The sequence below is a fragment of the Python bivittatus genome, unplaced genomic scaffold, assembly GCF_059951505.1.
Source record: "Python bivittatus isolate LINGU-HERP-01145 unplaced genomic scaffold, Pbiv_v1 ctg000020_np1212, whole genome shotgun sequence".
NCBI lineage: Eukaryota > Metazoa > Chordata > Lepidosauria > Squamata > Pythonidae > Python > Python bivittatus.
Genome location: NW_028277030.1, coordinates 58409355 through 58422739, shown reverse-complemented (window position 1 = coordinate 58422739; position 13385 = coordinate 58409355). Strand labels below are relative to the sequence as shown.

Below are 13385 nucleotides of genomic sequence, written 5' to 3'. Positions count from 1 at the left end.
CATAGTTCATTTACATTTTTCCTTGCCACCTGCCAAAGCTAGGAAATTGGATTTTATCTAAATTATGATCTTTATGGGTAATTATTGGTACCAAACAGTCCTCTCTTTTTGTAATTTGAGCATTCTTTATCATCTTGATTAATTCTGATGACAAGTGCCCTAGGATACCTATGACATGTGAGAGATGAGATTGTTATTAATGTATTTAATCCCTGGTGTGAATAATTTCAGATGCATAAATGCAGGATTTATATACAGGAAGAACTCCTACAGCAAGAAAAAACAAAACAAAACAAAACATAACTACATGCAATATTCATGAAGAAGAGAAGTGTCAACAAGTTTTACATCGGTTCTATTGACTATCAATTAACTCAGCTCAAGATGTTGAATTTAGTCCCTTAAACCTTTTATGATGTGGATCCAAAATTGTCCTGGAAAGCCTTCTGTAGAATCCTACCTCTGGGTTAGTTTAGAAAGAAACAGCTGGGGCTTATTTCTGTTCATTCTGATACTTGAAGATGCTGAAGGGTCTTTATCCGTTCCTACAGAAGGTCCATAAAGTCCTTCCAGGCCATTCCAGGAAGTCACTGGATGACTAGTTTCTAATCTCTGGTGCCTGAGGCTTTGGAAGAACAGAAGTGTATTATGTGATTCATGGATTGCAATTGCTTATTGCCATGATTATTTAGAAAAGGATTAGTAATTTTAGTGATTAGTTAAATCTCTTATCTATATGTAATTCTTACTTATATGCATAACACAAACATTCTAGGATATAAGGTGCCTTGCTAAACATTTTCTTTTTAATTTCATAGAATCTATCATTGAACTATGGGCCGAATTATGGGGTTTCTTATAAAGTTGAAATCTTTTTAAACGTTTTAAAATTAGGCGCTTGTTTTCCTTTCTCTTTTGTGACCTTTCTGGAAACTATAATTTAAATACATTGTAGCAAGCAATTAATGTTCACTTTCAGATAGTTATAAATATGAAATTCTCTATCCCTGACAGGTTATAGTCTGTATTTATACTTTGCTAAAAAAAAAAAGAAAAAAGTAGCATACAGTGGAATGTAATCCACTGTTTATAAGTTGGGTTGACAGATAAAATTCCTATCAACATTTCTTTGGCTCCAATCTATAGCTTTAGGACAATTAAAAAAAAAAATCAGCAATACAAAATTGTACTGACCAGGTCCTTCTACCTTTCTAAAGTAGATTTTTACATGTATTTAATATCTTCAATACTGCATGGTTGCAATTTTGCAATTTTTTAAACTTCATTGCCAGTGATTCCAGATGAACAAGGCATTTATTCTGCTATGATCCAGGAGAACAGTCTGATTCCACATGAGCACCAGTATCAGCCTTTCAATTTGAAGGCTGCATCCATCTGTACTGCAGAGATCTGTTTAGGTTCTCATGATCCTATTACTGTACATTATATACAAAAGCTTATCAGACCAGATTTCTACAACCATGGGATTGCAAATTATTGTTGTCTGCTCTTTGTGGCTTGTGTGTGTGTGTGTGTGTGTGTGTCCAGTGACATATTAGAGCAAACATGATGCTGTTGAAGGTATTTATGATTATTACACACTGAGCCCAATGTTCAGCCAATGGATGCTAGCTCAACTCTGTTCATTTTACAGGAAGCATATAATTGCACGCAAGCTTTTCTTTAAAATATTTATTTGCCTATACCATAAATCTTACATGTTAGAGAGGAAAAGAATGGTAGAGGTCGTCCTACATTGGGAGGCTTATAGCCACAGACTGAAGAACCCCAGTTAGGGAAGTTCTCAATTCTTTTCTGTTGCTGCGCCTGCCCTTTGGAACACCACATCACCCAAGTTTAGATCACCCCCAAGCCTGCTGGCCTTCAGAAAGCCCTTGAGATCAGTTTGTTTTTTTCCAAGGCATGGGGGTCAGGAGAGTAGTTGAGCCCATATTTATTGGTTGCATGGTTTCCTCAGTGGCCATTTTTTGTCTTTTTGCTCTTGTTGTTCCTTATTGTATTATTTTAAGTTTCTGTGAGCTGCCCAAAGTTGCATTTGGCGAGATGGGCAACCATATTAATTGATTTAAATAAGTAGAAATAAATACATTAGTTGAATTTGAATGCCATTAAATGGAATCACAATTTAATCAAACAACTAAATCATTAAAACGGTAAGAGCTGCTACGGTTCAGCACAGAATGTAACTGTTGTATGTAAGGATCTACTGTAGTCCTCAGCATCTCCAGTAAAATGATTCTAGGTAGCTAGATTGGGAAAACATGTATTTTGAAGAGTGGTTGCAAGCCAGAATTGGAAATTGTGAAAGACAATTTCTCTTGCTGGGAGAACCACTGTAAAGAAGCTCTGCATCTTTTCTGAGTTTTCCTACAGCCCCTAGATTATGTAAGAAGTTCTTCTTACATTCTTATTATTAACAACAACAATAAGGATTGTTAATGTAAATGCTTGTTCAAGTACCATTCCTCATCTTTCCACTCTCTTTTGCTTCTCTTCTATGACATAATAACCTGAAGCATGTTGTCAGGGTTTCTGAGGAAAGTTTGTGGAGAGTAAGGCTGTATGGATTTGAAAAACAATTTGGAAGAGGTCCTTCAGAACATGGCCAATATTTCCCATTAAAGCAGCCAGATATTTTTCAGGTATACTTGCAAATCATTTCTGAAGCATGCCCAATCCTGGTGGAGAGATGATAGTTTTGAGAAGTTGAGGAACTTTCAGTGGTGTCCACAAGGGGGTCAGTAAAGGTAAGATGGCAGATGCAAGATTGCAGTGCAAACTCTACCCTTTTGTATGGGCAATGCATCTGCCATCTTACCTTTTTTGACCCATCACCCTGCAGATGCCTCTATGAACTTTCTTAGATTCTTTGAGCCTAACAGTTACCTTATAACATTTAAATGCCAAATAAGAAGTCTTAGGAGCAAGACTACCTTTATCAATACATTGCAGAAATGGACCTTATGTTCATAAAATGTGATCATTGTAACTTTAAACAGGCAACTATCTTACATTTTCATTCATATTCCTTATTTAATTAACTGCTTACACAGTGCTGCTGGATCTTTTATCTCTTAGTAATATCTTTGAGCCTCTTGGTTCTCCTGTTCTTCATCTACTAGGCATTTCAATTGTTCTGTGCCTGTCACATCCCTAATTTCCCTCTCACTCACTCATATTCTATAAAGGCTGTCAGACATTTTGATGCTGCTTTGTAGAGTACTCCTGAGTAGTAGTAGAGTAGAAACAGGAAATTGCTGTATAGAACATCAGGTCATTGGTCTGCTTTCTCAGGACTGTTGACATTGCCTGATACAGTTCTTCAGAGTCTCAGATAGGACAATTGTTTCCTGCTCTATAAGGAGAAGGTGGAAATTGTGTCTGAAGTCTTTAGTGTGTTCAAAGTGGGCTGCCATCTACAGAGATACTGCTCTTCCTTGACTGTTACCAATGACGTGCAGTACATCCATGCTGATCTCCTGATAGTTTTTGCAGCAGACAACAAACATTGTAGGCTAATGTGAATTTAGGACTTCTGCAATTCCTGAAAATATTTTGCGATAATGGCACTTTTTCTGTTACTATTATTGCATCTCCAGTTTTGTGCTAAGATGTTAAGCTAGATGTTTCCTGCAAATTGCTTTCCAACAGCTACTTAGGACACACTGCAACAGTTCTCATATTTCAGACTCTTAGAAACACTCCCAGACTGCTTACCAGCACTTCCTCCAGCTATCAAAGGAGAGGATAAAAATTGGCATTTTCCAAGAGCTTTGGCCCCATCTTCACCCCACTCCATTCTGATTTTTGTTTGAAAACTATCCAGTTGCTATGAGGGAGAGGTTCAAGTTGCTTATCTACCCTGTTCGCTGGCTTGGGGAAGGCACCCCAGTGCCTTTATTTCAACAGGGAGGGGAGAAAGCCAAGGGGATGGTACAAAGCAGGATTTTCTGTCACTAGGGAGCTGCTCCACACCTTTACCAGTTCAAAACTGTCTGTTTTGCAATTCCTCCTGAGCTGAACCTTAATTTAATTAATTAATTAAGCTAGACCTTAATTGGACGGCTGCCTGAAGAGAAATCACAGGGGACAGGGCACCAAAGCCCCATGTGGAAGTGCCCTAAATCACATGACAGAAAGGAGTGAGAAACCAAGTAGTATCTTATAGAGAGCCAATGTACTTAGCATGATGAATTGGAATTAGGGAGAGGTCTATGGAAGTTCCTCTTTGCCTGAATTTCGACTAGTTCTTCTCTTCTCCCCAAGCTACCATATGGGATTGTTTTGAGGATAAATTGAGGGGAGGCCTCTTCAGCAGCCCTTTGAGCTCCAAGAAGGTGAGATATAGTTAATTCCCATTTTAAATGGTGATCATTTCAAAACTAAGCTATGTAACTAACATTATGTCCCATCCTCTATGCCTTTTACCTTCCATTCTCCCTGGATGGACGCAGACACACAAGCACGCCAGAGATATAAGAACAACCAAGCAGGTGTCATTTACTCTTGTACCATCTGGCACTTTAAAAGAGAAGAGGAAGAAACAGAAGGGGAAATGCTCAGGAAAGGAACAGGGCACAGAGACAGCAACTGAGATTTATAATTCTGCAGAGTCTCAGAATAAAAACAAAAATGCACTTTTATCCCAAAATGCTTTATGGCTTTGATTAAGTGCCAAATGACCTTAATCTGCCCAGGTTTGATGCCATTAAAATGTACGTCCACCACATTCACCATTGTGGTGTTCAGTAGCTCTCCAAAGAGGGAGTCTTTGGGGATACTGTTTCATCAGAACTCCTGGTTACAAAGATATAGAGGAGGAAAAGATTCTTACACCACAAAAAGGTTAGGCTTCTCCCACATGTAATGTTTCCTTTCCATTATATTGTTGAAGGGAAATATTGATGAAGCAAATATTGATGAAAGGAAAGTGCATATATGAGTTATCCTATAATGAGAAAAGGAGCAAAAGATGTCATTCCATGACATTCTGAATTTGTCAGCTGCTATGTCCTAGTTTTCACACATACTTTATCAGGCAGAAAAAATAATTCCTATGTCGGGATAGATATACTCAAGGGATAAGGGATTTCCCCACTGTCCTCTAAAAAAGAATAGATAACACTATAGAAATGGTTTACTGTTGCCTTCTTCCAGGACATTCTTTTAATTTCCAAGTTAGCTTGTGACCCTGGTACTTCCCAGTAGCCTCTCATCCAAGAAGTATTAACCAGGTTATACCCTGTTTAGTTCTTCAAGATCAACCAAGGTCAGCTAAATGTGGGTTTATCTGCACCATGACATAAAAACTGGGTTCAGACATCCTGCTAAGCCATTAGGTGCTTTGTTTACTTTTGAATTAACATGCCATGTGAACTACAGCCAACTGAGATTATTCCATGGTTTAAAGTGATGTGTAAATCAGATTAAAATGATTTACTAAAGTCCTGCTTTGCCCTTCTAATTTTGTTGGCTTTTTTAATCAGATGCTTGTGATGAAAATAGCTGGGGTTATTTTATTTATTTATTAATCACATTTATATAGCCACCCATCTCACAAAGTGCATAATAAAACAATCCAAATCCATAAAAATAATAAAAAATACAAGCAAAATAAATTAAAAAGATAAAAAATAAAATGGCAAAATTTTGCTATTGATATGAGATCTGGATGAATTCTATGGCTTTTCACACCAAAGTTTAGGAAATGTTATTGTCAAAAAATGGAACAGGGCAGTAACAAGTAGAATGTGGGGGTCAGATCATAACAGTCATGGAATACATGTTTTGCATGCATGCTGTAGAATTTGGTACTTATTATTTTCAGTCAACAACATGGTAGCCAACACCTTTTTCTTTCACGGCACAAGAAATGGAAGCACTTATAGTTGACCTGCCTTTCTGCTTCTCCTCCTCCCATCTTCTTAGCATCTCTGTTTTATATGTATGAACTGGAGTCACACAGGGTGCAATGGAAAGATGAATGCTAAAGATCTCATTCAGAGATCAAATAAGAAATGAGGAAACTCAGCAACAAACTAACTTCAAAGATGTCATAACTGTAGCATTAAAACAGGAATATAAATGTGCAGGACACATTGTATGTTTATCAGACAGAAGGTGGACATAGAAAGTGACATGGTAGTGGCCCTATAACATGCCCACTTGGATTACCTTGGATAAAGAGATGGGTTATGAAAAGGTCTCAGTCCCAACTGGAATGCCATAGCAAAAGATTGAATGAAGTATCTGTTGAAGTTGTCGTTTCCGATATCCACACTATCTGGATGAAAATGACAATAAAATAATAAAGTGAAAATGATCTAGATTGGATGCAAGTTCTCTTGAATTTAATTTCAAGAAAATATGAACTGGCAATAAAGCAAAATACATATAAAAAATCAATAGTTGGACTAATTTAAATGTTATTACTTTTAGGCATGTTGAAGGCATAGAACTGCACTTCCACCAAACACCAAGAAAGATGCTATTAAAAGAAGTTATGGGCTTTGTTCACACAGGGAAACACATAATTTAATTAACCATAGTTAACTGATTCAACCCAATTGATTGGATTCGTGCAACATACTAAGCCACAATCTGCCACAATCATTTTAGGTTGGCATGTCAACCATAGACATTCAGAGATAACCAAGTTGCAGCTCTTCAGTTATTGCTGAATTAAAACTCTCAGTGTCATTCGTCATTGACCATACTGGCTGAATGCCTAAACACTGCATTTCCCTCATAGCTGGAGGACCACAGATTCCTCACTCCTGCTTAAGCTGTAGAGCAGAGATTGATAATTGTTTTCAGGCCCTGGATTCCTTCCCCCCAAATTACCTGAAGCCTTGTGAGATCATACAATTTCTTGTTTCAGGACTCACTCTCCCCCCAGCTGAAATCTCATGAGGTTTGGTGATCTTGTGAGATTATAATCATTTAAAAATACTATAAAATAATTTAATTTAATAATTTAATTTGGAGGAATGACAGTGTATTGCCAAGAGCAGCTTTTCCAGTCTGGTGTCTTTGGATGTGTTGGAATTACAACTCCCAGAATTCCCAGCCAGTTATTCATGCTTATTCTGGGTGAGAATTTTGAGTTGAAACTTAAAACAAGGATGGACAACTTGGAATTCTCCAGAAATGTTGGTCTACAACTTCTCCACTGCCTTGTGATTGGCTTTCCTGGCTGGGGGTTGATGGGAACTGAAATCCCCAGGGGCTTGGAGACACCAAATTGTCTAATGCTAGTTGAACATATCTGGAGGTTGCCAGGTTGGGGAAGGCTTCTCTAGAGGAGAGAGAGAGAAAAAGAAGACACAGGACTTGTCTATTGAACCTGGACCTCATTCACATTCCCCACAAATATTAGTGGAAAGGAAATTCAATAACCAGTGATATCTAGCAGGCATTTAAAATGTGGCTTGTCAGGATTTATTCTGGAGCATTAGAAGAGGATCTGCATGCTGGACATTATGGAATCATGGCCATCTGTGGTAGGGGGGTGCAAGGGCAAACAAATGACATGTAAGTTATGGAGTATATATACTTGCATCAGATAGCACAATATAGATTACATAATTATGTTATTTGCACAATGTCATGCCACACATATTGTGATTTATATGTCATTTTGACTTGTAATAATGCCTATGGAAATACTATGTGTTCCTGAATGCAACATAACTTAAAGTTTCTCCTCCTGTGAATTGTTCAAGAATTAACAAGCATTAACATTATACGGTGCATTTATTAAAACTTTCTGGTTAAGTTCAGACAACATGCTCACCCATGTTTTGCTTAATCATGACTTATTGCTTAAACTATAACTGACTGGGTTCATACAAAGCAATCAGCCATGAAACATGCTTTAACATTTACAGAGGTTGAGTTCACACCACGTTAAACCAAACCTAAAGAAACCTTATTACAGCTTAAAATGACATGTAGACCCAGTCATTGTATGAATGTGACCTCATTATATAGACTTTAAATCATCTGGTGTTACTGACATATTGCTATTGTAACAATGAATGAATGGTCATGTGTTATTCTCTCCCACTAATTGTTACTTCACCCCTATAGCTTCAAGTCCATCTCCAGAAAGACAGGATGTAACAAGGCCCGTGAGCAAAAATCCTTTGACCTGGACTGTCGATGATGTGGTTTGGTTTGTTAAAGATGCAGATCCTCATGCTTTAGGACCCCATGTGGAGCTCTTCAGGAAACATGTACGTAGAAAGTTTTTTTGTGGTAGAATGGCAGAATCCAAATTGAACCTCCTAGCAAATAGCCCTGGCCTGTACAACCTGTGTTGAACCAATGTAAATTGAAATGGATTGGCAGCTGACAAAAGTTAGAAAAGGTGAGTCTTCCTCCAGGCAAATAGAATTAATCTAGGGGAAGAGAAACATGAAGCCCTCTGACTGCTTCTGAACTACAGCATCTCTCACCAGCGGCCATGTTGATTGAGGTTACTGGGAATGGACCAGCAACCCTTAAAGTGCTGCAGGTTCCTCACTCCCAATTTACAGAATTATCTCCTGCAGAACATGGTGGTAATCATGTCTTAGAGAGCCTGAAGTGGGGCTTGGATGCATTCAGAGAGGATGACTCTAAAGGTCATTGTTAGCTGCTACAGCTAAATAGGGACTCCAGGGTCAGGCAGCCTGCCAATGAGGGTCAATTGCAGGAGAACTGAGTGGGAGAGCCATCTTCTTCCTAATCTTCTTGTGCGCTCCCCAGAAATACCGCTCTGGTCACTGTGGGAAAAAAGTCTGCTGAAGAGCTAGACCTTGCTGGGCTTTTCATTTTCAGTCAGAAGAATACCCAACAACTAGGCCTGCTAGCATTTTTTGTAACACAACAATCCTGTGTAAGAGGGATGAGAATTCAAAGATATATGGGTTTTTAATCCCCCCCCCCCATGAAGCACCCACTCACCTCCTGCTTATAATTCAGTCAGCTTCACAGGGAAACATACAAGAGGTCTAGTGCTTGATTAAAAGTATCACCCTATTCAGCTCAATTATGCCTTTGAATGACTCATTTCCATGCAATTGTTCAACCTTCATATCTAAACTGGATTAACAAGAAGACCCCAGAGGTGAGAGACAAGTGATTACTCCATTAACCTTAACTACAGTTTTCAGCAAGTTAAATCATTCTAAGGAGCAGGTGCATCATTTAAACTGATGGCCTGGATGCCACTGACATTCCCAGCTCCTGACTTTCTTTCCTTGCATTCAGCTAATTTGGCTGTGACATGCCATCACCGCCAAACAAGAACAATTATTAATTTAACTTCTCACAACAAAGAGCGACCAGCAGTGTATTTACTGAAAACAGCACTTGTAACATCAACACAATGTCTCTTAGTTAAGACCTGCTTCATTACTCTGGGATGGCTGATCTTCACCCAGTCCTAAACCCCTGCATAGACGTCCCTTGCCAGCTGGCCTCCTTCTATGCACTTTCAAGGAAGGTGTAGAAATATGTAAAGAAAGTTTGGGCTGGGTTTAAATATTGGTTAAACCATAATGAGCTTTCTTTGGCTGTTGTTTAGATTGTAACCTGTTCTTTCAGAAGTGAAACCTGCCTCCTCCAGTGATGCAAACTATGACTGAAAGCACATATATTTCTTAAGACTGAACTATCTTTGTATGGATCATTTTAGCTTTTTTTCCCCAATCAGCTTACCCTTTATTTTAATAGAAAGATCGTACTGCTGGGCAAAACAAAGTTTGCCTTCTCGATTATTTTAAAAGCAGAGCAAAATAAAAAAAAAGTTGGCAAAGCAATCCTTCCATTTCTGTTCAATTATCAAGCAGAATGTTTTACACTTTGAGAAGCCACAGTGAAGTCAGCCTTCTGATTTAGAGCTTGTTTGCACTGGTTACTGGGCTCTTTCAGAGAGCTTAATGCTACTCTTGAAATATTAAACCTGACGGTCCGTGTTCACAAGATTAGATTGTAATAAAGCAACATGAAATGTTTCCAGTTGCTTTATACTTTTGCAACCTCACAGCAGAGTCTGAGAAACCCGTGTATGTCATGAGCTCCAGTGGCCATTATAAAGCCCTGCTGAAATGATTAATAACAGTTCAATTCTCTAACTGAACCAGGCCTGTGATGGAACAGTGTGTGCTCAGTTGCTGCTGTTTCTGCTTTACAAAATTCTCAGGAGCCCTTTATGTTAATCCCAGATTGCTGGATTTTATTCAGCCATACTTTGGATTGCAATCCACGCTAGGTTTTCTAGGTGATGCAATATACCTTTAATGAAGGAGACCCTGGCAAGTGAATCATGGAGAGAACGTCTGAGAAGTATGTTCTCTTTACAAGAAACATGGGGCCTTAATACAATGCACGGTCCTCCTTGTTGCGGGAACCTGGGAGATGGCCCGCTTCAGCCTCTGTGCCTGGGGTCTAGAACTTGTTGGCAAGGGCCCTTGTCCTCCTTGCTTTTGCTAGGTGGTTGCAACCTCCCATTTCATGACGAGAAAGATTTTTGCATTGTGAACATTGTCCCCAAATTCTTTCAACTTTAATAAAAGCTGTTGTATTATCTTATTATTAGTGGCCAGGTACATTCGGGGATGGTGTCAAAATGGCAGCCATGGCTGTGCAACGGAAGCCCCCCTTCTTTTACCTGATTGCAGACACAGCGTATATAAAAAAGGGGCAGAGTTTCAATCATGCAGCCAAGGCTGCCATCTTGACTTTGTTGAGATCTCCTGCAGAGACCCCGTAAGTGGCAGTTTATATAGTTCATATCTGAACTGTTTGCTTTAGTGCATTAGTTAGAGTCCTTTCCTTTACTATTCATAGTCATCTGGTGCCTCACAGAGGCTCCCATCCCTGTCACCTGATTTGTCAATTTGTAGTTACTGCTAATGCTGTTGTGAAAGATCCTATTTCCGTGAGACCTTGTGACTATGGAGTCCTCCAAGCACAGATGTCTGACACTCAGGCTCCGTACTCAGAGGACTGGGCCATCAAGAAAATCAACAGCTGCCCCTGAAACATGACTACAGTTTAGACTTCTAGAGTCTGTTAGTCTTTAGCACTTGACTGTTCATGGTGGTGGTGTTTCATTATTCAGTGATCTCATTATTACTTTTGTCTTAATTTACATTTTATGGAAGGCATTTTAATGTTGTATTCTGCCTGATGTTGCATGGCATGGCAGGTTATGTGAAAATATTTTAAATAAATCAATTCATAGCATTTCAGTTAAAGAGATTCAGTTCTGGAATGGTAGAACATTCAGGAACTGAGCTCCTACTTTGCTGAATTTCTCAAAAATGTTTAATGTCATCAGAGACATGCAGGCCAACCCTTTGGTTGCCATAAAGTGTTTTATTTCTTCTGCAAACACAGTTCCAAATTATGATTTATGCTCTTCGTGCCTTCTCCCGTCTTTCTTTTTGTATTAGGAGATTGATGGCAATGCGTTGTTGCTACTGAAAAGCGACATGATCATGAAATATTTGGGCCTGAAGCTGGGACCAGCACTCAAACTCTGCTATCACATTGATAAATTGAAACAAGCCAAGTTCTGATACTTTTTTTAAAAGACCCAACTATCCCAATGGAAACCCAGGAAGTAGATGAAAGGTAACAAGCTGCCTTATGGAAAGATGATCCATTCTCAAGCTGTTTCTCCTCTGTTTTGTACTGAGAACTTGGCCTTTATAAAAGTGTTCATCTTCACCATTTTAATTCAGTGAAGGGTGGGGGGGATGTGTTTCACTGGTTTGTGTTAATACTTTTCAAAAAAAGTATATGATTATAATTATTTTGTATTTTTCATATTGTTATGGTTAATCTTATTAAGTCCTATTTTTGTATTCATAAAAGGAAAATCATACGCCAAAAGAACTTTCCTACTTTTTAGAAAAGAAGAAATTTGAAAAGCTTTAGGAAACTTTCCTCTGGGCTGTTTCACATAAGCCTGGCCATCATGTCTGGCCATATCAGGTGACTTGCCTTGTGAATTTTCTAGCACAGTCAGAGGACTCTCATATCACCTCACACAGAGTGCTTTTCAATGGAATCAATGAGCACATTCAGCTGCCAGTCATCAGTCACAGTTTAGCAACATTCATGCATGTGTGAATGTACTCATAATCTAATTCTGTTGTGTGACCACTCATACGTTCCTGAAACAGGAGAGCCATCTATGTTTTTCCCAGTGACCTGGGAGGATCACAGAATATTCTGGGAATATGAAGATAAAAATGTTATTTATAAGTGAGCTTTTACATGGCGATACACTGTGAATTTAATCATGTCTGCATGGCATTCAGTTTGTAAAGTGACTGGACAGCTACTGTCTGCTGTTCTCCATGTTCTTCCTTGCTAGAGTCATATGCTCTCCCACATAGTCATCAACATGAAGGTTTCAGTAATGTGATCTTGGATATCTAGGAGCGTATTGGCAACAGACCATTTGACAACGTAATAAGTATACAACATTCCTCTGGTTGAAAATAATGAGGAAATGTCCCTTCTATAGTCTGCCCTGCACAGTGATCATAGGTTGATTAGATAAGAGCCAGGAAACCTACAAATGTGTACCCAGTTAACTGTACTTATTATGGCATACTGTGGCATTATTAGGAAACCTGTCCCATGGTTTGCACTGTCTTGAAAACTTGAATTATTTCAGTGGAAACAGGAATGTTTCTCTCTGCTACCTGAAGTATCCTGTTTTTTCATTAGAGGATTTGATGTTAATCAACTCTAGTCTTGAGCTGTGATAGCATCATTGCATTCTAAAGAGCAACTTCTCCTTGAGTGATATCTCACCCTTAATCAATACGGGCCGATGGCTTTCACTCTAATCAACCCTTCCTGTTCCAGATGGTGCTTCTACTCTTCACACTCAGAAGACAACTTTTGGATTGATACCAGCGCAGCAAATGAGAATCCTGTTGTCAGGAGTTCTGATTAGGAAGTCTACAAAGCAAACACGTTGCTTGACCAGCAGTTTTCCTTCTTAATCTGGTTCTATTCTGCAGATATTTTATCGTGCATTTGGAAAAACAAAAAACAAAAACAAACCACACAGAATGTATCAGGAAGGAAGGAGAAAATAATTAAGTGCTGCACTGTAGATTCACAAAGATGTTCAGTCTAGAAGAAACATAGCTTATCATTAACTTTATCTTGGGACTGAAGTTGCACAAAATCTCATTAATCATCAATAGATGTGCTATCCTATACAGTTGTACTACATATCTGCCATTATTCCGCCTAAGTTCTACATCCTACATCTGATAAAGCTATGGGGGGCTGGGAGGAAAGAACAAGATCTTTTAAGTGATAAATTGGAAACGTTGAATATTCCCTTG

The 13385-nt window shown here is 38.7% G+C and overlaps 1 protein-coding gene across 2 annotated transcripts in view; it reads left to right on the top strand.

Moving 5' to 3' along the window:
• The window catches only part of SCML4 (Scm polycomb group protein like 4), a 77801-nt gene extending 66210 nt beyond the window's left edge, over positions 1-11591 (top strand). For both annotated transcript variants that reach the window (XM_007423354.2, XM_088150870.1), the window contains 2 exons: positions 8113-8258; positions 11466-11591. In XM_007423354.2, coding sequence (XP_007423416.2) covers positions 8113-8258; positions 11466-11591 — 272 coding nt within the window. The remainder of the gene's footprint in view (positions 1-8112; positions 8259-11465) is intronic.
• Positions 11592-13385: the final 1794 nt, after the last annotated feature.